The 21,284-nt window shown below is 41.7% G+C and overlaps 1 protein-coding gene across 1 annotated transcript in view; it reads left to right on the forward strand.

Moving 5' to 3' along the window:
- Window positions 1-727: 727 nt before the first annotated feature.
- Window positions 728-21,284, forward strand: part of LMX1A (LIM homeobox transcription factor 1 alpha) — a 194,705-nt gene continuing 174,148 nt past the window's right edge. The window contains exons 1-2 of the mRNA XM_020988801.2: window positions 728-831; window positions 3,609-3,795. Of these exons, the coding sequence (XP_020844460.1) occupies window positions 756-831; window positions 3,609-3,795 (263 nt within the window). The 5' untranslated portion in view covers window positions 728-755. The remainder of the gene's footprint in view (window positions 832-3,608; window positions 3,796-21,284) is intronic.

The following is a 21,284-nucleotide window of genomic DNA, read 5'->3' on the forward strand; positions in this document are numbered from 1 at the left end:
TGGGACTAGTGCAAAGGGTCAGTCGGGCGCCCCCAATCAGCCAGTCCCCTGCGGTAGAGCGCAGAGGGTTAGCTCACGCCACCTTCTCTTCATCTCAGTCTGGAGACTCTTCGATTGCCTGGAGGTGAAGGCCGATGCTGAGCGTGAGATGAGGAGGGAGTGGGTGGTGGGACTGGAAAGCCGGTACAGGTATCTAGGTTCAGAGCAGAGAAACAGAGAGAGGCTAACCCCTCGATTTCCATTTAATTTATTGCCCCCTCTAGCAATAGTGAGACTCCCACTTAGGCGCTTGGGTTAAAAAGTGAATAGACTGAAGTGGAACAGATATCTGGATTAAGGGTACTCTGGTTTTGGAAATAGAGGTGGAAAGAAAACTTGGGGTACTCCGGGGCAGAGGGGGTGGGGTCCGGGCTGACTTGATCCTAAAGCTTCAATTCGCTGTCATTGAAAGAAATCAGAGTGACCCCGTGCACCTTCTCTGTGACCTGTCTCCCACTCTACCCACCCCCCCTTCTCTGCCCCCTCCTCCCCCTTCCCGGCAATGTTTCTCTCCTCTAGACCCTCCTCTCTTCTCTCCTCTTTCTGGCTAACTCGGACACTCCCTCTTGCCTTTCCCTTGGGTGTGTGGCGCCTGTCGGTGGTGTGTAAAGGTCGGCCTAGGGAGGGTTAGTCCGAGGGGAGCTGCAAGTCCCTTTGCTCTTCTTTCCCAACCAGGTCGGCTCCCCTCTCACTCCCTGGTCCCCGGAAACCTCACCATGCTGGACGGACTGAAGATGGAAGAGAACTTTCAGAGCGCGATCGAGACTTCGGCCTCCTTTTCTTCGTTGCTGGGTAAGTGGAGACTGGGGGTCTCCCGCGAGTCCCCAGTGCCCCCCTCTCGAAGTCTCGGCTCTGATCCTCTACGCAGACTGAGGGCCGAGTCTGGGCAGCCTCCGAAGAGAGAATTGTCTCGGATTCCTTTGGAAAGTAAGAGGATTCGGCCTCTCACACTTAGAGATAGATACAGTGTCCTCCAGAACAACACACAGCAACGCAACTCACTTGGTATTCCTTCCCTACCAAAACCAAACCCAGAAACCACGCCAGCCTCTCCAACCCTGCGCACAGAGGGCGGAATTCCCCAGTCCCGGGAGGAGCCCGGGAACAGGGGCAACTTCTTCCAGAAGTGGCAAGCGATTTAAAAAAAAAAACACCCTCTTTTTAATCACTTGGCAGATCGATGTCTCCTAAGGACTCCCCTTTTTCTTCTGGCTCTGCCTCCCTTCAAGTTTTCCCCATCTTGGGGAGGGGGGAGAAGGTGGGCGGGTGGGGATCTCGAGGCCTTCTCCTCTGCCCTTGGTCTGGTAGGGTCAGGCTCAGGTGCCGCTCAAGTTCGAGGCTATTTCTTTGGCTTTTCTGTCACCCCGGACTTGGAAGCCCGAGGCGGCGGGGAAGTGGGGGACCCTGAGGAACACTTCCTGGGGTTCTTTTAAGTGAAGAGAGCCAAACGAAATCATGCCTAAAACTTATGGGGAAGACATTGTGCTACAGAACCTTTTACTTTTCGGATATGAAGCTGGGAGTCTCGGGTTACTTCTGCTGAGGTCTTCCAGGCTTTAGTGAACTGACACAACCTGGACTAGGCTCTTCCCTTCTCCCCACGGACCTTCCTGTGTCAGCTGCAGCTCAGCTAGCCTGGGAGCGCTGGAACTGGAGATCCCGAGAAAAGGGTTGTTTGAGTTCACTCAGAGCCACCACCGAGGCTGGATCCAAAGTGGTGACTGAGTATTCCCTTTCTCTCAGCTGAGCAGGGGAAAGGGCGGGTGTAGATTACATTATTATTCTTGTAATTATTAAGATTATTTCTTTTTTATTTTTTCAAACCTTAACACCATTCTATAGGTTCTAGCAGAGAAGGAATAAGAAGGAGAGACAAGTTTGGCTGGATAAACCAATTTAAGGGAAGAATATGACCCCCTTGAACATCTTGCCTTACTCTGTCCATTCTCCCCCAACTTCCCCCAAGTTTGTCAGCAACCAAATAATGGACAAATTAAATCCTGGCCCAGGTAGGAAGAGCTACTCGGCAATTTAACTTTGAACTCGAACAGAATCCACAACTTTGCCTTTTTTTCCACCACCCAGGGGATCTCTCTCTCTCTCTCTCTCTCTCTCTCTCTCTCTCTCTCTCTCTCTCTCTCTCTCTCTCTCTCTCTCTCTCTCTCTCTCTCTCTCTCTCTCTCTCTCCCCCTTCTCCTCCCCTTTAACGGAATACCTACAGACTACAATCTATAAATGTCTTCGGACGAGAATGGAGAAATTTCGGACAATTGTATTTCTCCCCTATCTCTCCGTGCAATGTCATCGATCGGAGAATATTTCCCTCCAGGGATTGGGGGACCATTTACTGCACCCTCTTTACCGCTCCATCTTCCACTTTGTACATATACACATTTTGTGTCTTTTCTCCAAAGAAAAGGCCAGAGACAAAGACGGGTAAAGGCTTAAATCCATTTGCGAAAGCAAACGCTCTTAATAACTTCAAATAATGCTTTCCGAGTCCAGCCTATGCTTCCGTCTGGAGCTGTGAAAGAAGATAAATCCAGCGAATTGAGAAAAGAAACAAAACACGAAAATCCTGTTAGAATGAGGAGGGAACCACATCTCATTAAAGGGGAGGGAAAAGAGAATTTCTTTCGCCAATTTCTCCGAGGTTTTCGTTCACCTCATCTTTTTGCCCACTTGCTATGGTCTCACGGAACTATGCTGGGCCTCCTGAATCCGGACCTCCGTGGTTGATCCTGCCCAGCGATTTAGGGCAATCTTTGATCGGATTGGGCTTCTTTGGGGTGCTTTCTGTCTCTATCCTGCTCCTGGGTTCTGCTAGTCTGCTGAGTCGGGCCACCAAACAGGAAACGGCGCCAGGGCCTCCCCATCCACAGTCCTGGAGGTTGAAATTTTGTGGGTTCTTTGTAGGGAGAAATAATTATCATTGCTGAGACGCAGGCGTGATTTCCCAATGCTTCGGGGTACTCCAGGTAGAATTTATTGTATAATAATGATAAATAATCATTTCTTTTTTTCCCCAATATGTCTCATTAAAAATCGTTTCCCATCTAACCGTTTTATTCAATATACGCGGGTAAGCAAACGCCTGTGCTTAATACAGAATCAGAACATTTAAACCAACCATTAACTACGGATTAACCTTCATTTGCCTAAACGACACGAGCTTGTGTTTTTACCTACATAGACCTTTTCCCCACAATAAACGTAGGTTTCTGCCTTCTCTCCCTGTACCCCGCCCCCTTCTTCCGGCAGGGTAAGAATGAAACAAAAACAGAATTCCAATGGTCCTAGTTAATTACAAAGGACAATTTCGTTCTGGCATTACTCTGTAGCTCTCTCCAGCTCAGTTAATTCCTGCTCCGACTCTCTGGCTCGAACCCTGTCTGGGAAGTGCCGTCTTTGCTGTCGTAGTAAGTTAGGTGTCTCTCAGAAACCTAGCCGCGGCTGGGGCTGGAGGGCCAACAGCAGGGGTGGCAAGCCGAGGGGAGGGTAAGGAGGGGCTGGCGTGGTCTCGGTGGCCTTCGGTGCCAATCTCCCGGTGTTGATCTGTCTGCTTGCAGGGAGAGCCGTGAATCCCAAGTCGGTTTGTGAGGGCTGTCAGCGGGTCATTTCGGACAGATTTCTGCTACGACTCAATGACAGCTTCTGGCATGAACAGTGTGTTCAGTGCGCCTCTTGCAAAGAGCCCCTGGAGACCACCTGCTTCTACAGAGACAAGAAACTCTACTGCAAATACGACTATGAGAAGTAAGTGGTGGCATCCCCCTGCGTGCCCCCGGAGCGGGCCCAGAGCGCTGCTTTGCCTTTGTCTGCGTCGACAGACGCTCACGGAGCTCTAGACAAGCCCACAGACGCACACGCACGTGTAAAGACTGGGGCATACTGGGAGACACCAAAGTATACCGATAAGTACCACAAAACAGAATACCCATACGTGACCCCCCCCCCAATTCGGCACACACAAACTCAAGCAGACAAACACATGAAGCTGCCCGGATTCTCGTTTCAATGCCGTTCCAATTCCCCAAGGACCCAACCACTGTCTCTCTTGTTCCTCAGTCTATCTTTATTTCCTCCCGCTGCCTCCAATGCCTTCCTCGACAAGTTCTAGGCGCGACTTATTGTAGCTCCCTTCACTTAAATAAGGTTCCCCACGAAAGTGTTCCACAGGACCTCCGAGGCTTCCAGTTTTCGTCCTTTCCCAAGGGACTCAAGGACTCCATTCTTTTTTTTTTTAAACCTGCCTTTTGTCTTCTCTTGTCTCCTCTTTTTCTGTGCACAAATGAAGAGCCTTCCTTCAGGGTCCATTTGCCAGCAGCATTTGACACAGGAGTTGTTGTGATGGTTGGGGAGGCTGGAGTCCCCAATATGTTAGGGAAGGTATATTGATTATGTGCGTGTTCCAGAGCAATGGATGGTACTGTTTTTATCACTGGGCTAAGGTGTAAAATGCTTAAAACCCATTACTGTTACCAGTCTCAGAGCAGGGGTGAATGGGAAAGGGAATGTGGGGGAAGGGTCCTTTATTTGGTAAAGGAATATTTCACAGTTAAACTGTCTACACTCTGCCAAGCCCCTTAGGTCAAATCTCTAAGTTATGGCAATATCGTTCAGGCTGCTATAGAGGTGAGACGAAACCAATTTCTTTGGTTTACTTCCTTACTACCCTTCCCAGAATCTTCCTTGCCTTCTATTCTAAGTCAGTCTTGTGACTACCTTATCAGACTCTTTTGGGTCTTGGGGATGGTTCAGACTAGAGCCAAGAGGGCCAGAGGTCCCATTCTCCACCCCACCCTGCTCAGACTGACCTAACTTACCCTAAATCTTTTCCCAAGTTAATATGATCCTTGTCAGTCACAGGTTCGGATTTATTGTTTCTAAAGGAGTTTGGACATTTTTGAGAGAAAGGGGGCTCCGGCTATGGCAGCAACCTAAAGAAAAGAGTGCTGTTAGCTTCTTGGTTCCTTAAACGAGTCAGGCTGGATGAGGCTAGGGAAAAGGGAGTTAGAGGAATTTCCTTCTTCTCTCTTGGCAGAGCTCGAGTGGGGAGTGGGGATCTTGTGGAGAGAACTGCTGCTTTCCCTGGTGGAGATGCCTACCTAATGAAGACATTAGCTTAAGCCGGCTAGAAAGAGTAGGGGAGGAAAGGGGAGTGATTGAAAAAGATTCTGCCTTGAACCTTGTCTTTGTGTGAAGTGGCTAGTGTCTGCATATATTTCACTATTGTCATTAGATATGGCCCTGGAATAAAACAGATTAAAGTATATAAGCAGAATCAAAGGAGGATTAGTCGGTTTGGAAAATAGTTCCCTTTGTGTTATTGAAAATGTGCAATAGGGGTGTGGCTGAGGAGTCTTAATGCAAGGCATTGAGAAAGAACAGATATATTGGCACTGGCTCTACCATGTTCCCTGAGAAATGAGATTTACTAAAATACTGTCACTTAACAATTAGACTCAATGGGTGCACTCATGATATATATATTTTTATCATTACATTGTGCTGTTTGGAGATAGTATGGTTTGCTTTCTACTCTGCCCCCCCCCTTCATATGACAACAGTACAGGACAGTTTCCAAAAAATATCATGCTGCCCTACCCCTCTCTTTTAAGTTGTCATTGTACAATGCCAGAATCTCTGGATTAAAGGTGGAGAATCCAGAAAATCAATGAGATTACTGTATCTTTACAATTTCAGCTACCATGTCCATTTGAAATGGCTGGTCCATTGCTTTATTTTTTTCCAGGAGATTTTGTTGTTGTATTTTCGAAGTCTTTGTATTTCAGTTTATGAATTTCAAGGCATGCCTATACTTACAGACCTTAAAATATTGGAGATTGGAAATGGACATAAGTTGTGAATTTTTATTCAGTTTATTGTTTTAAAAAAAAGAAAAATTAAACATAAACTTTAAGGTCAATATAGCTATCTGTGACAAATCTTCATTAAAGAGCCCTGCCAATGTCAAAAGGAGAAGACAGTCTTAAAATACTTTACAGTACAAAGTCCTCCCCTCCTACTTCCCCCTATTTTAACCTTCCAGGCTCTGTACACTGTTTGAGTCCATTAGCTCAACAGGGTTCTGCCCCACTCACAAAGCTATTTTTACTATGGTAGACATACTGTTGGTTTAACTCACTGTGAGGCTTGTAACTGGGAGGGTTATCAGAAGTACTGGGATACATTGTATCTAAAGAAAACTTTCCACCTCAATTTTAATAGCATAAACTGCTTTGATAGATGTCCTAAAATAAGTTTATTATATGAGATAAAGCAAATTTATCACCATCACAAATATTTATTGAACAACTCCTAAATAGAAAATATTGTATATGTTATACTCTATACTCAATTTGTTTTAAAAGACATGGTCTTTTCCATCTATAAGTTCATAAACTAATTCTATATATGGACAAAACAAGTTTTTAAAAAGTTTTTAGACCTTGTCTCCTTGCCTTTTTCAGTATTAAAATTCTATGGTTTTAATTTTTGGGGCATTTTGGCATTGTGAAGAACCTGATGATCTTGGAGTCGGGAAGACATGGGTTCCAATGCCAATCCTCACACTGACTAGCCAACTGGTCTTGGGTAAGTTGTTTCAATTTCATGTGCTTCAAGCAACTTTCTAGGATTACAACCAAGTAAGAGACAAGCTTCGACCTGCCTTGGTAGAGGGAATTCCCACCTTGAGGAAATAACAGATCCTAAAGAGTATTGCATCAAAGCTGGGCAAATTGGTTGTGTATACTCACGAGGCTGTCATGAGGACAGTGTTTAAAATAGAAGTTGGATATATGTGGCAGAAAAGATGATGATTAAGGGGAAAAGACAGAGGTGTGTGAAATCTAATTTAAATAATTCTCTCATGCTAAAGTTCAAATTATGTATTAATTGAGTTGTTAGGGGAAAAAATCTATTAATGGCTAAAATAGGAGATTACTCTGACTTGCAAAAGGACGATCTGAGCACTGTTCTATTTGACTACTATGTGATTCTCCAGTGGCATATCCCCTGTAGAGTCATGATTCCAAGCAACCAGCTAAAGATTGAGGAAATTTCCTCCATCATCAAACTGTTTTCTCAAACAAGCCCAACAAGAAATTTGACTGGCATTTCTCAAAGAATCCAAAAGTTGTTTGAGTATCTTGGAGGGACCACCATTCAGTGAAGAGTGTATATTTGTGTTCTTAAACTTTGGTATCATACACCAGAATGACCTAGGAAATAGCCTCCACATAACAACCCAGATCAAGTAGAAGACAGACAAGGGAAAGGGAATAAGCATTTCTTAAGCACCTACTGTGTGCTAGGTAGACACTGTGTTAAGCCCTTTACAAATAGAAAACTGTTCCCAATTCTATTCATTTTTACTCACAATGAACTTCCCTGGAGGAGAGTAATTTGTCTAACCTTTGTATAGATTCTATCATGTTTTGGATTTATATATGCCATCTAAAACTGATGCAGGTGACACAAATCTGGATATTTAGATACTGGCTTTAACTGTCTTGGAAAGTCAGAAAATTATTTGACAACCAACATTATTTCCCCTTATGCAACTGCTGTTCTCTATCTAAGTGAACTCCTCTGTGATCTAGCTGGTTTGGAGTTTTCCCTGAATTATTTCCAAACAAATACTATAGTTGGACCTGAGTCAGGGATAGAAGAGGCTGCTGAATAATGGGAATGTGGTAATACAATAGATAATTAAGACTTCTGGAAGAAATCCCATGTCAAAATCAAGTTTATATTATTTCTTTCATGTGCTAGGAGCCTGAGTGCATCAGGCTTAGGCTGTTTCCCCTCACATATTTGGACAAGTTTATCACCATCCCTTAGATTGATTTAGACATCCTAGGAGCTGTGTGGGCTAGTATTGCTGTCATCATTGCCTGTTCCCACAACATCATAACTCCCCACATGTCAGCAAATCTCCTTAAGAAACCTTTCCTCAGAGGGAGGGTTTCTGTGTTGTCCTCCCTCCCCGCCTTTTCTCATTTTTGGAACAGAACAATTATCTGAAGAAAGGGATTTAACTGGAATAAGAAAGCGAATATCATACATAAGGGCTTGGATATCTGTGGAGCCTGCTGATTGGCAGCCCTGCAATGAAAATACAGCAGTGATAGGAATCTCTATTAAGACTTGGAATAAATCAGTTCTACATTTTATCCATTCAGTGGAGGATGTATGTGTGAGTCTGTCAGTGTGTGTATGTGTGTGGGGGTTCAATTTGATTTTGTTAGAGTAACATTACTTGGAGATCACAACTAGTTATGCAGTTGCTCATAAAAGGAAGCCACAAATGAAATTATAGAGGCAATTGTTTGTTTTGCTTGACTTTATCTTTTTTGGCTTGGCTCCTGGGGTAATATAATTTAAGGGACATAAAAAGAAATCAAACACAGTGAGGCAATAAATTGTTGACTGCTTTGTTAAGTTGCAGAGGACTCATTTGATCTGCATCTCATAAACCCAGGTCCACCTTGGTCTTGAGGTTCTTTTTTTTCCCCCCTGAAAGGCAGATTTGTCTTTTCTTAGTTGCAAAGGGTGACCAGAAACTATCCTTATTCTGAGGTGTTTTCTGGATCTTTCCTCCCACCTAGATAAATATCAACTGAAACTAAAATTAAAATAAAAAGAAATCAATGAGATAATGAGTATAGAAATAAAGGATAGGGATTAGGAGTAAGAAAAAAACTGATATTAACACCATATATCAACCCTCCTACTTCCCATTTATCCATAGCCTAGCATCATAACATCCTTTATGATCTTAAGCCTTATACAGAGAAACTTTTTTTGAATAGGTTCTTCAGTCTATTTGGACATATTGGCAGTCCCAGTACTTTTTGCCATGCATTCTACTTTGAAACAAATTTCCCAGGTTAGACTTCTGTGATTAGATCCTCTCCCCCCACCCCATGTAGATTTCTCACCTCTTAGTTTCATTAATCTTCTTTTTAACCTTTGGGCTAAGCAAAATAATGACACAAATGCTTGGGAGACTTTTTGTTGTTTTAAACTGCAGAGGCTTGTTAATGATTCTGAACAAATATTGTTGTTCTTCTGAAAACAGTTCTATTAGCTAAATTACGAGTAATTTAAAAAAAGAGAAGAAAAAAACAGACCCAAGAATAAATTTGGGCTCTAATGTTGGGAAGTGAGCAAATGGGTAAGGTGTTTTTTTTCAAATTCAAAAGTATAAAATAAACTATCAAAAATGCATAATAAATACATTTGGTATCTTATGCTATACATACACATATATTTAATATATCATCAATCAATATGTTTATCATTGATATGTCAAATTATACATATACACATACATATGTATAAAATTTAATTCTTTGTACCAAATCAGAAGAATTGATTATGTCATTGTTTTCCATTTGACTATTAAATACATCTGGAAAAATATTCTGAAAACAAAGTATGTCTGTATCTACCCACTACAACTTCTACAAACAGATAGGTATTCTAATTCAATTCCAATCAATTCAACAAATATTACCATTTGAAACTTTGGCTATTTTTTTACTGCTCTTTAATTTGATTTTGTGTGTGCTTCTGATAATGAGATAATATGTATAAAGTGCTCTGTAAACCTTAAAGCCCATTTAATGTAAGCTATTATTAATTATTAGTTGTCTTGTAGTGAACCTTCAGAGGGAAGCTCATTGGAGATTTATTTATATGGGAGGGGGAATCTCTTTCCTCTTGCAAGAAGCATGCTGTTGTTCTCTTCCAGAGGTGGCCTCCTCTCTCTAAGACTAAGCAGCCTCTAAAGACTTACTATATCACTTTGCTCTATGTTTCCCAGAGAAAGTGTAGAAAAGCATTCTGTCTGGAAGCCCCTTAGGCTATTGATGGGGAGAGACCAGTTCCCTTCTGGAGTTAAAAATGTCTGCTAGGCTCTGTGAGAAAATATCAGAGGGAATATATAAGAGATTCCTCTCTCTTTTGTGTTCAGAGGAAGGCATGTTTTCTAGCACCTCAGGGAGAATCAGGCTTAATGTTTCCTATGATTTAAATTCTCCCCTGAGTTCTTTGAATGACAGTGCAGGGTGCCTGATTCAACTTATTGCAATTAAAATTAGTTATGTCATAGTTGACCAGCGAGGACTGGAGCTTTGTGTCTTTTGTCATATATTAAAGCAAACCAGCATCTAAGTGAAAGGTAGCAGACCGACTCAGTGGAGACAAAGCCGATGTCTTTCAAATGTCAAATTGTTGTTTTAATTTAAACATGAACTACCACCACCATACTTTAACCAAGGTGAAGTTAATAAAATTGCTCTGGTTCTGGCATTAATTAGCAGAGGGGGATTAGCATTATTTTGGCGAAGAGGAGGCGCAAACATTGTAATCTTAGCTACATGTTTGTTTTCACACTACTGAAAATAAATAAAATGGGAATTAGGGCGGGGATTAAGTTTCTCTGGGAGTTAGACGGTAGAGCCAATTGGAATAAAGCAAGAACCCTGAAGTCAGTTAAGACATTTCCTAAGAAATAAAACTGTTGCTGCCTTATCCCAAATATTCATATGGTTGTATCTGCTCTGTCCCAGAACAAAATGACATCTGGGCAATTGGGAAGAATTTTGGAGACCTCTCTCTCTCTCTCTCTCTCTCTCTCTCTCTCTCTCTCTCTCTCTCTCTCTCTTCTCTCTTTCTCTCTTTAGAGCTCCACACCTGACTACCATGCATGGATTAGCAAGCCTTTAATGAGACCATGGCCAGCTCCCCCACTTATAATTGCACCATAATGTCATGGCAACTAAAAATACATTATGGGCTGAGGCTGTTCCTAGTCCTTTAACTGAAGTCACATGAAATAGCTTGGTCTTGTCCAGCCTTTCGGCATTCCAAAGTGAGGATCCTATTTTTGGATAACAGCAAATAAACTTGGATTATAGTTCTCTTCACATTATTCCTTTTATTCCTCTCCATTAGATTTGTTGTTGTTTTTTTAAATCATTATCATATAACAGACAAGCACTGATAAGTATCTGGCAGACATGGAGTAGGGCCTCCATGTCTGATGAGGCAGATTAGACTGTGCATAATAAGAAGCTCAGATAAAATATCCATCCCTCTTGATGGGTCTGAACCTCATGCTCAGTCCAGATTTATTGTTATTATTTTTTTGGACTAGCCCCTTCCAAATCTCTTCCTTTCTCTTTCATTTTTACTGTTACAAAAACCTTGGAATCTTGCAAATACCAAGGCCAAATCTATGTGACCAATGATTCCACTGTTCAGGAGATCAATGAGCTTACCACCTAAGACAACAGTATATTTACCCTCATGACCATATTGACAGAGGTTTATCTTTGTAATATGTATTGGTCATGCAGAACTCTGAAACATGGACCAACCATACTGTACACTCAGTCATTTCCTCATCCTGAGTCAGGATGTTATTATCAGGTTTGGAGAATTCTGTGATCATCATTGCCACTAACAATTCTTTATTGAATTCCTGCCAATGTGATGTTCCTTTGTGTGGTGCTGGGTCTTATCTGTTATTAGACTAAGAAGGACTTGAGTGTTACACTGTTTTAGAGAGGCACTTGATGCCCAAAGATTGGACATGAGTTATCTAGGAGGCAGCATGCTTCAGGGGAAAAGGTGCTGGGCTATGAGTCAAAAGAGTGGCTTCCACAACTAACTCCTTGGGTCAAATTAGGCAGGTCATTAAACATATCTTGGTCCAAGTTTCATCCTCCATAAAATGAAACTGTACTAGGTGATCCCTAAGGCCCTCCCTCCCCATCTTGTATTTAGGATCTCTTATTTTCATCTTTCCTCCCCAGACTATAAATGTACAAAAGAAAAAGCCAGGAAACACTTAACCTGAGAAAAGAAGAATTTTGTGAAAGGAATCCTGGGTACAGTGTTTACCTTCTGCTTCTCCAGAAAAGTGCCTAACTTTTCAGCCCTCAGAGCAGCAGTGACCAATTGTCTCCACATTCCTGTTTTGCTTCCATACTGAAAGGGGTTTTTTGGATGTCTCTCACTTCCCAAACCAGCCCCCACCCCCTCCTTTATGCCTCATCCTTTCTTTGACTCACATTTAGGTTCACTCTTCCCTATCCTAGCCTAAGTAGCCTTTAAAGGGATTTAATACAAAACAAAACAAAACAACTAAAAAAAAAAAAGAACCCTGAGCTCTAGATTAGCCTCTTAAGCTCATTAAAGTTCCCTTAAATACTTCAATGTTGGGCTCCTGGGGGATATCCCCCCAAACCATATTTTCATTCTTAACATTGTTGTCATTCACCATGAGGCAGATTAAGGCAAGCTCCCTCTGAGCCCCAGAAATAGGCCCTCACTCTCTGTAGGGGGTATCCGAACTGGTCTTTGTTTGAGCACAAGGACCGCAGGCAACCCAAAGGATGGAAGATGCCAACCCAGGCCCTGGGCCCCTAGTTCTAGAGTAGAGGGAGAGTCGAAGGGGAAAGAGGAAAGGCCAGGTTGCTTTTCTACCATTAATTTTGAAATCTTAAGAAGAGATGCTAAGTTCTGCATGTACTAGATGGCTGAGGGGAGGAGTTGGAGATCCTAGTGTTTTGGGAAGCACTTTACCTGGATCCAGCTTATCTCAGGCCACTCTTTCCAGTCATTATTACCATTACAGTGGAGGGAGTGGAGAAGGACAGATAGGTGGGCAGCTACTGTAGCCTAAGTTTCATGAGCTGACCTTGTCCAAGAGCAAATACTGAAGGCAGGACTCTGGGAATCCTTTTCTCTGGAATACTAGCCCTAAGGATAAAACAAGGCTTAGCACGGCTCAGATATCCCAATCGCTTCAGCACCAGGTACTTATTTTTGACCACTTTCAAACTTTAGTTAATTATGTAATTTTAGCACTCCTCTTCTTCTCTTCCTCCTTCTCCTTTTCTCCTCCTCCTCTTCAAAGCTCCTCCTTAATACTCTCCACCCCCTCCCTGTCATCACAGGCTTCATTTCCTAATGCTAGCGCTTAGGGAGATCTTTTTGGTTTTGACAGTGGAACAAATCCCTTTTAACATAACCATTGCTGCTCTCCTCCCCTGCTGCTGTCCCTCCACTCCCTCCTTTTCCCCATTTGACCCTCCTTATATTGTGGTTGAGCTTCCTATTGAGAATAGACCTCTTGCTTCCATATTCACCCTGAGGCAGAGTGGCTACAGCCGAAGCTCCAGAAAGAGTTTCAAATCCCTTAAAAGTAGCCTACCTTTATAGTGTTTTAAGATTTACTAAGCAAAGCCCTTTATTTCTCAACCACCTTTGGAGGTAAGTAGCTCAGATGTTGTTTCTCATCCCTTTTCATAGATGAAGGGCCAGCTTGAGGAAGAGCACAGAGGCTCTTCACCAGGCTGATCCCAAGGTGATGGGTTTCCTCACTGTCCTGGTTAGTGACGGCCTTTTCTGACTTCCTATTTCAGGAAAGTCCCAGCCGTGCTTCATTCTCTGATCTCCAGCCATCTTCTCTACTGCTTCACCTATGTCCTTTCTTCCAGGTTCTTGCCCTTCCCCTCCCAGCTCTCCATTTGCCCTTTCTAGAACCATATTTGTCCTGTGGCAAATACGAGTCAACCTTCTTCAGGGGTGGGGAACCTGTGGTCTTGAGGCCTCATGTGACCTTCTAGGTCCTCAAGTATGGCCCTTCAATGGAATCCAAATTTCACAAAACAAATCCCCTTAATAAAAGGATTTGTTCTCTAAAACTTAGACTCAGTTAAAAGGCTGTACCCAAGAATCTAGAGGGCCACATGTGGCCTCAAGGCCACAGGTTTCCCACCCCTGTCAGATACACTCAGGCAGGCTTCCAAGCTGCAGTTTATTGAAAGTGTCAGACTTGGAGTTAAGAAGTCTAAAAATATGTATTTGTAATGGTATCATACAGTACTCTGTCTCCCCTGAGTGTAAACGCCTCACTCTTACCATCAAATGTCCCCACAAGCTCCCTATTTACTTTATTTCACTATTACTTTATCAAATTTGCAATGATTCTTCTACCTAACCAAACCTACTAATCTCTTATAAATGCCATTTCTTGCTAAAGGAATAAATAGGGCAGAGGCATCTTACCACCCCTCCTTCCCAGTCCTATTCTCCTCCTACCCAAGCAGCACTGAGAAACTCTATTGCTGTTTGCACCTTCAGCAGCAGAATTGTTAGAGAGAAAACCTGAGTTGTTAGAAAACACCATACCATTCACCCCACTCTACCCTAATTCTTAAACTGTTGACATCCCTTTTGATGGTGTGGCAATAATGAGCATCAATTCAATAAGTATGTATTAAGTACCTGCTATGTATGAAGGCAGTGATCATAGACTTCTTGAGATCAAGAACTGCTTTCTCTTCTTTCTTTTCCTTCCTTCCTTCCTTCCTTCCTTCCTTCCTTCCTTCCTTCCTTCCTTCCTTCCTTCCTTCCTTCCTTCCTTCCTTCCTTCCTTCCTTCCTTCTTTCCTTCCTTCCTTCCTTCCTGCCTTTTTCTTTTCCCTAGTGCCTAGCACAGTACCTCATGGCAGTTAAGATAAGTGTTTGCTGAACTGAACTGCTAAAGACCCTGCTCTCAAAGAGCTTCCAATCTAATAGGGACATGGCAAGTAGATAAATCAATAAATCAGTGGGGAGATTAAGGGCAGGGAAGAAGTCTAGGCAAAATGCTATGAGAGCTTTGAAGAGGAAGAGTTGAAGAGGGTGAAATGTGTGAAAGCCCATTCTAAGCAAGGGGACAGTGTAGACAAAGGTATAAGATGAGAATGGAGGATAGTGAGGGGCTAGAAGGAAAACAGTAAGAGATGAGGACGAAAGATCTGTTGGGATCAAATTCAAAGGACCTTGAATATTGGAATCAGAAATCGATCTTAGTTAGGAGGCAGTTAAGAGAAATTGAAGGTTTTTGAATAATTGTTCTGAGATTTTCTTAGTTTTGAGGGAAATTAACACCTGGCTATATCTTTATCAGCTCTACTGGATTTCAGAGGAAATGAAACATGTGTCCTGAAATGTGACTTTTGTAATATGAAGTCTACGACTAGAACAAATGTTAAATTATTCCCTCTTGTTGTTGTTCAGTCATTTCAGTTGTACCCACCTTTTCATGATCCCATTTGAGATTTTCTTGGCAAAGATACTGGAGTGGTTTGTCATTTCCTTTTCCAGCTCATTTTATAGTTGGGGAAACTGAGGAAAATAGGGTTAAGTAACTTGCCCAGGGTCACACAGCTAGTAAGTATCTAAGGCCAAATTTGAACTCAGGTCTACCTAACTCCAGACTCTAGTCTCTATCACTGTGCCACCTCATTGCCCTCTCATTAGGATTCAATGAATCCATTTCAATGGGTTCTGCCATCTCTTTGTAGGTTACAAACACTCCTTTGCTTTTCCCTCCAGTTGCCCCAGAACTTCACTATAGCACTCATTACAGGGCAAAATTCACCATAAAAATTTGCCTTCAGTCTTGTCTTCCTGTGTTTTAGTTATGGAGGCACCTAAAATAACTTATCAGGAAATTTCCCCTATAAGTTGGTTTTAGGGCCATGGAAACTTAGGACAGTGTTATATTGCAATGAGTTCAAATATGGCCTCAGATACTGACTTGCTGTGTGATCCTGGACAAGTCATTTAATCTCAGCAGCTGCCAAATTAAAAAAAAAAAGATGCATTTTCAGTTGTTGTTGTTGTTGTTCTGGGGAATCTCTCCCTGGGTCTGGGAAAGTTCAGAGCCACATGATATTTTGAAGTAAAGTACACCAAAGTAGCCAGTGCTATTCATCTAGATCAATGCTCATCAATTAGCAAGCATTTACTAAGTGCTTATGAAGTAACAGGTGCTGGGCATACCAGGACAGGCAAGACCTTCAAACAGTACCTGGTCAAATTGAGTTTATACAATAATTGGGGTGACAATGTACAAATAAATAGATACATAGAAGATGCAATACTACAGGGGTGCCAGCCTGAACTCTCATAGGTCATATGCTTAGGTAATTAATTTGTTGGTTTATTTTAATTTGCGTATGCCTTTTATGCATGGATAATTTTTTTTATTAAGAAAAAGATGCATCTTTATGTTATTCAGATGACTAGTTTTAGCAGGAGCATAGTTTTTAATTTACAAAAATGAAAATGAATTGAAAATGATCAAATTATAGTTATAAAATATCATGTTATAGGATTAAAGTTATTAAATGAATAAGAATTTTGTGTTCAATATTTTCCCTTTCTAAAGTAAAACTGTTTTCATCTACTAGATGTTGTCCACCAGGGCCAGGCAGCCTGGGGCATAGCCATCATGACAAGCCGCTGAGGCACTATTATATGTACCACTTTCTTTTTCCTTCCTCTGCTCTTCCCATTCCTTCCTTTCTCTTCCCTTCCTTTACTTCTTCCTTTCTACCTCTTTTTTCTTAGTCTCAATAGCAGTACTCAGGACCAAAAAAGGTTACTCCACTGCCACTCTGTGAGATCAGCAACATTTCAGCATCACTCTATATTGATGATGCTAACAATAACACTAATAGTCTAGGCCATTAGATTGAGAGCTGGGAGGGACCTTAGACTTCAGCTAGTCAAGGGGTTCTTAAACTAGGTTTCACAGACCTCTAAGACTCCATGGATAAATTTCAGTCTATGAACTTGGATGGGAAAAAAAGTTCTATCTTGATTTTCCTTAACCTTGTGTTTGCTTTGTAATCCTATGTATTATGCACTTAAAAATATTATTCTGAGAAGGGATCCATAAGTTACTTCAGGCTGCCAAAGAGGTCTGCACTACAACAAAGATGAAGAAACTTGCTCTGTCACAATCCTCTCATTTTACAGGTAATAGAGCTAAGGAAGAGATCAAGCAGGACATAGGTCCCTTGGTTAAGAACTGAAAGTGATTCAGGCCCAACCCCCCATTTTACTTTTGAAGAAATTCCAGTTAGAAGGAATGAAGTTCCTTAAGTCATTCAATTTGTAGATGGCAGCGCACATGTTCAATATGGTTCTTCCTACTGTACCACACTGCCCTGGCTATTAATCTATGATTGTGTATCCAAGACACTGAAAGTCAATTCACTGTGTATGTGGGCTCATGCATGCATGTATGTGTTTGCTGAGGGTTAGAAGGTAGAAGAGAATGATACACTTGTTCTTTTATATCATGAAAGTCAAACTAATTTATGGGATGAATTTTTCATTTTTCAACTGGATGCTTTGGTATAGTGTAAAACTAAAATGGATGTACCAGAAGGGGTGGTGCGATGGAGAACTTTAAAAACATTGCAATACTTAATGGAATATTATTTTTTGATTTCCCTGTTGACAGTTAAAGAGCAAGGGCCAAATGAAATGCATTCTTTTAAATGGCAACATTGACACAGCTGGATTGTGGAAAAGCCATTAGCAGCCAAACCTAGTTAATATCAGCTCAGGTAAATGCTGCTCCATCATTTGGTCCTCCCCTGTCTCAATTATTAAAGGATTAAAGGACAACCCCAATAGACTTCCTTAAAAGTTTAATGACGCTGAGAATTATAGAGGTTGAACTATTAAGAGGCAGCTGATTTCAGCTTTGGCCCTGAGATTGTTGGTTAACCAGAGAGGAAAAAAGGTTGCAAGGCTCACATTACCTTTATATCATGGGAAAACCCACACCATAGGAAGAGCTGTGTACTGGTGTTGGGAGATATAGTTGGCTCAGGGTAGAAATACTCTTCCATGACTTCCAACAATCTATTATTTCATCCTACTGTGTGCTTCCTTCACCAACAAAATTTATGGCTCTTTCCTGTGTTAACAAGGCATTTTCACGAGTTACTTTATCCAAAAATATTTGTTACCTGGTAACTGAACATCCCTTGATGCTAAAGATGCTGGTCTGCAGGTGATAAACATGGAATCTTTCCCTGGGCTCATGCTCCAAACCTTTCTGAAATGGAATGATGTATCAGAGCTTGTCATTGTCATTATCAAAGCCTTCAAGAAACCAGAGTCAACTCTATGCCACCTAGAATAGAATCTTAGTGGAAAAGTAAAAGAAATAGGTCTCTTTATTTGGTACGCAAGGTTCAACTTATTTATAAAGACCCTGGTCAGGTGCACCAACAGTCTAATCAGGAACTTTCTTTTCCTTAAATTGAAATGTTTTCTTTTGTGGGACACAGAGCTAGTTGCAAAGTCAACATTCGACAATCAATCATGTTTGTGAATTGCAGAATATGAGTTGTTTTATCCAGTAGCTGGTCATATTTTCTATTTTAATCTATACCTTTTTGTGACTAAGGGCATATATCAATGCTATGGCATATTGGCACCTAGGTGTAAGCCTGCTCTCAGAGGCCCAAATTGATGGGATCCTACCTACATCTTTGGCCTTATTAACTTTCAAGTGCTAAGAAATTAGTTCATCAGCCACAATCAGGGTAGTCAAAAGTCATGGGTGGTTTGTATGCAGTAAATTCTGAGTACACGTGGCTAGTAGGGAATCCAAAGGTCATGTGAAGATATGCCAAAATAATAATATGACTTCCCTTTTCTAGATGGGTGACCACTTGTCTTAAAAAAAATCCATGGGAGAAGATTTTACAAATTTCCTTAGTAAGCCAGTCAGTGCTTAATAGTCCTTAGTATTAAGAAGTTTGATACCAAAGTATGATGGAAAGGACACTGGATCCTGAGTCAGACAAGCTGAGTGCTAGACCTAGCTTAGCTACTTGACAGCTATGTGATTTTGCAAAAGTTACTTAACCCTGATGGTCCTCAGTTTCCTCATTTGTAAAGTGAAGTAGCTAGACTACATGAATTGTAAGACTCCTTCCAATTATGTTTTTCTTGATTTTAAATGATCTATAACCCTTCTTGCTATGTCTTAAATTAATTTCTTATTGGATTTTCCCAAGAGTTGAATAACAGACAATCACTATCTTTCCTATTCAGGTCAAATCATCTAAATTCCTTTCATCTTTCCTGACAGCTTCTAATTTAGGAAGTACTAGGGAGTGTTTTCTATAGCATGAGGTACTGAGCTGTGATCTGACCACAATGCTGAGTAACCTCCAAGATTAATTTATCTGTATTTCCTGGTTTCTCTTAAGGCCCCTGACATTTGCCCAGGGAAGTAAGTCTGATGAGTGAATTGCAACTTGCCTTAAAAATAGTCTGGAGAGTGTCATAAGTTCAAATTTTATACTCCCAAAAAACATTTCAGAAGATAAAAAGTCCTCTTTGTCCTTTATTAATCACCAGATGGATAGATCTCCATGGGAAAGTAGGCTTCCTCCTTTCAGGAGTTCCCTAAAGTTCAGGGCTTGCTTGGGCAGTAGCTTTGTTTACAGTTCCTGAATGAATCTATTCCTAACCAATCCTTTGTCAGAGCAAACATATTTGATCCCAAAATGGAATCAATCAATACTTGTTCAGAATTGCTACTACACTGATATAGTATACTGAGAAGAAACCTGGATATGGAGTCAGAATCCCTGTGTTCCAAGCTGAGACCTACAGCCACCTACCTTTGTGACTTTGAGCAACTCCTTTGACCTCTCTGTGACTCAGCATCCTCATCTATAAAATGAAACAATTGGAATAAATAACTTATTTAAGTTCCCGGCCAGGTCTAAATTTTTATGACCCAAGAAAAGGTATTGTTTCAGAAATAATCTACCTCAGGAGACAATGGCCTCCCCAATCCTGGTGGTCTTCCATTAAAGGCTGGATGTCCATTTGTTGGGCATATTGTAGCAAGGGATTCTTCAGGTACGGGCTGGACTAAACAGCCTTTCAGGTCCCTTCCACCTCTGAGATTCAGAATAAAAGATAACATGCCAATAATATCCTACCTCCTTCTGGTAATTAATGCCATCCTTCAATTTCTTTCAAATATTTTTCTGAAATCAAATATATAAGAAAAAGGTGTGAGGCAAGGAGGGGAAGGAAATCTGGTTTTGTCTGGGTAGTTGTTTCAGGAATCCATCTGGAAGAAAGGGATTATATTAACCGTGTCCACAGCCTGAGAATAAACTGGCACAGGAGCTGGGTGATGCCAAGAGTTGAGGAATGATAGTAGCGGAGTGACTGTGCTGATGGCAGCTATCCAGGATTAGGTGGCTCAGCTTGAGCCAAAGACAATGAGCGTGATGACGAGAGTGAGAGGCAGTCGCAAACAGCTAACAGCCCAGCAGGCAGTAGCCGTGGTTGCTATCAGTGTGGAAAGGACGACCATGCACAGAACACTTCTTTTCCCCTTTTTCACCTCTAAGTTGCATTTTCGTATGGAGGGAAAGACAAAGTCAGCGGCTTCCTCTCTCAAAATGGAAAGCAATGACACTGCTGTACATACTCAAATACACAGAAACACATAGCACCGACTTATACCCCAAAGCTAAGCTATAGTAACCAGATAATATCCAGCAGCACATTTAGTATCGGCTGACACTTCTAAATCGAAAGCTTTATTTAATGGTTTTCACCCAAATTAATTTTTATCCAATTATTCTTATGAAGATGTTTTGTTTTGAAAGTGGGCATCCTTATTTTATTGAGTTTGAAAGTGTACCAGCCACTCATGGACCAATCCCATTATTGATTGGCGTAGAAGCTTTGCCATTCTATGTTTCTGACCTGGGCTTGTACACCTCTTCTTTGGAGGCTTGGTAAGGCTCACCATATTGGTTACAGATTTGGTGTGGACATTTGATGGATAGGACTCTGGAGCTCAGAATTTGCAAGCTCAAGTGATCTTCCAGCCCCATCCTCCAGGCAGCAGGGAGTACAGGCATGCTCAACTACTCTTAGGTCAAAGAGTATTTTTTTTTTCAAATATAATCACCCAGACACCTGCCCCTTCCATACACATTGCACGACTACTTATCTTTCTAAAGAACGCTGGGCTAAATCTCACAGAATGAAATATACAATGGGTAAATGTAAAATCTTGCACTTAGGTTCAAAAAATCAACTTCACAAATAAAAGATGGAGGAGTAATGGCTAGATAACAGTTCCTTTTGAAATAACTTGACAGTTTTAGTGGACTGCAGGTTTAGTAGGCATAGACAGTGTAATGTGGTAACCACAAATGCTACAGGACTATAGGCTGCCTTAAGAGTCATTTCCCAGGGCAGCCAGGTGGCATAGCAGATAGAGCACTGGCCCTGGATTCAAGAGGACCTGAGTTCAAATCCTGCCTCAGACACTTAACACTTACTAGCTGTGTGACCCTGGGCAAGTCACTTAACCCCTTTGCCTAG

This window comes from Phascolarctos cinereus, unplaced genomic scaffold, assembly GCF_003287225.1.
Source record: "Phascolarctos cinereus isolate Bilbo 61053 unplaced genomic scaffold, phaCin_HiC Scaffold_5;HRSCAF=322, whole genome shotgun sequence".
In the NCBI taxonomy this organism is placed as follows: Eukaryota; Metazoa; Chordata; class Mammalia; order Diprotodontia; family Phascolarctidae; genus Phascolarctos; species Phascolarctos cinereus.